Source organism: Penaeus monodon, chromosome 20, assembly GCF_015228065.2.
Source record: "Penaeus monodon isolate SGIC_2016 chromosome 20, NSTDA_Pmon_1, whole genome shotgun sequence".
NCBI classification, from domain to species: Eukaryota; Metazoa; Arthropoda; class Malacostraca; order Decapoda; family Penaeidae; genus Penaeus; species Penaeus monodon.
Window position 1 is genome coordinate 2,488,918 of NC_051405.1, and position 1,159 is coordinate 2,490,076.

The window sequence follows — 1,159 nt, forward strand, 5'->3', positions numbered from 1 at the left end:
CCTTACAAACAAAGCCTACAGCTGCAATCCCTAGAACACCTTCGGCCCCATTCTGATTGTGTGCAACAGAGCCCACACCCAGGGAACAAGGCACCCACCTTGCTCTGCTTCCTAATCAGCACTTGGCCATTCTTGATTTTCTTCGATCCTGGGTCTGGCTTGGCTGGGTGGACCATCTGCTCAAGTTTCTTCAGCTTTTCTCTTGCAATTTCTGCAATGGACTTCATGACTGGAGCCTGCAAGGAATAACGATAGGTTAGCTTTCACCATAAAAAAAGTATATAAAATCAAAGAATTGAGTTAAGTGCAAACACCACAGCTTTCGTATTTTAATGCAAGGAATTTACTTGCTAATTAAGTTAAGAAATCTTTGTAATTCAATTAAAAATATAAAGGGCAGTTTCAGATATCTAAATCGCTAACTTTAGCTTGGTATCTAGAGGTGTTATTAGCCCTTTGGTAACTGCTTAAGGCCAGTCCTCTTTCAAGTGACTCTAAAAGACAGTGATGACTGTTCTCCTAAACATGTATTAGGAAATACACAAAGGTACATAATAAGTGGCAATAATTAAAACTAAAACAAAAAATACTTCAAAGGTTACCCTTCCAAAGTTGTACTGTTTGTGCCATGTCTTTACCCTATATCTAATTGATATTCTGGTAGCCTCCATATAGACAATGCCTGATCTTCCAAAGGCCCACATTCCTGCCATTAGACTTGCCAATCTCATTCCCTCCACTTGGTGCCTAGTAACCACTTGCCGTGTCAATCTACTTTGCACTGTCACATCAAACAGAGTATTAGTAACAAGATTTTATGGTGACATGTTAATAAATGTAAGAGTTATTTAACTTCAATTCACAGTCTCATTTACATAGTGAAAGAAAACAGAGGCAATGAATATTTCATGTAAAGATCTTGGTAATTTTCTTACAACCCAAAATCTATGATCAAAAGATTCTTTTCATAACTAATAACCAAATATAGCAGAAACAGTCACCAGATTTTGAAACACTGAAACTCCAGTTACTATACAGAAACTTGGCATTGAGAGTGTGATGAGGAATATTTACCTCATGGAGTTTGACAAACTCAAGAGGCTACATCAGTCCAACCCCCTGCCTGGAATGCAAGGGTTTGGAAGGGCAGCAGCCCCTG

General features: G+C 38.7%; 1 protein-coding gene across 1 annotated transcript in view; it reads right to left on the minus strand.

Annotated features, from left to right (window-relative positions):
* The window catches only part of LOC119585581 (ribosome production factor 1-like), a gene marked incomplete at its 3' end in the record, with an annotated part of 12,063 nt that overhangs the window by 8,777 nt on the left and 2,127 nt on the right, over positions 1–1,159 (minus strand). Inside the window, 1 exon segment of the mRNA XM_037934249.1 lies at positions 99–236. Within this exon segment, the coding sequence (XP_037790177.1) occupies positions 99–236 (138 nt within the window).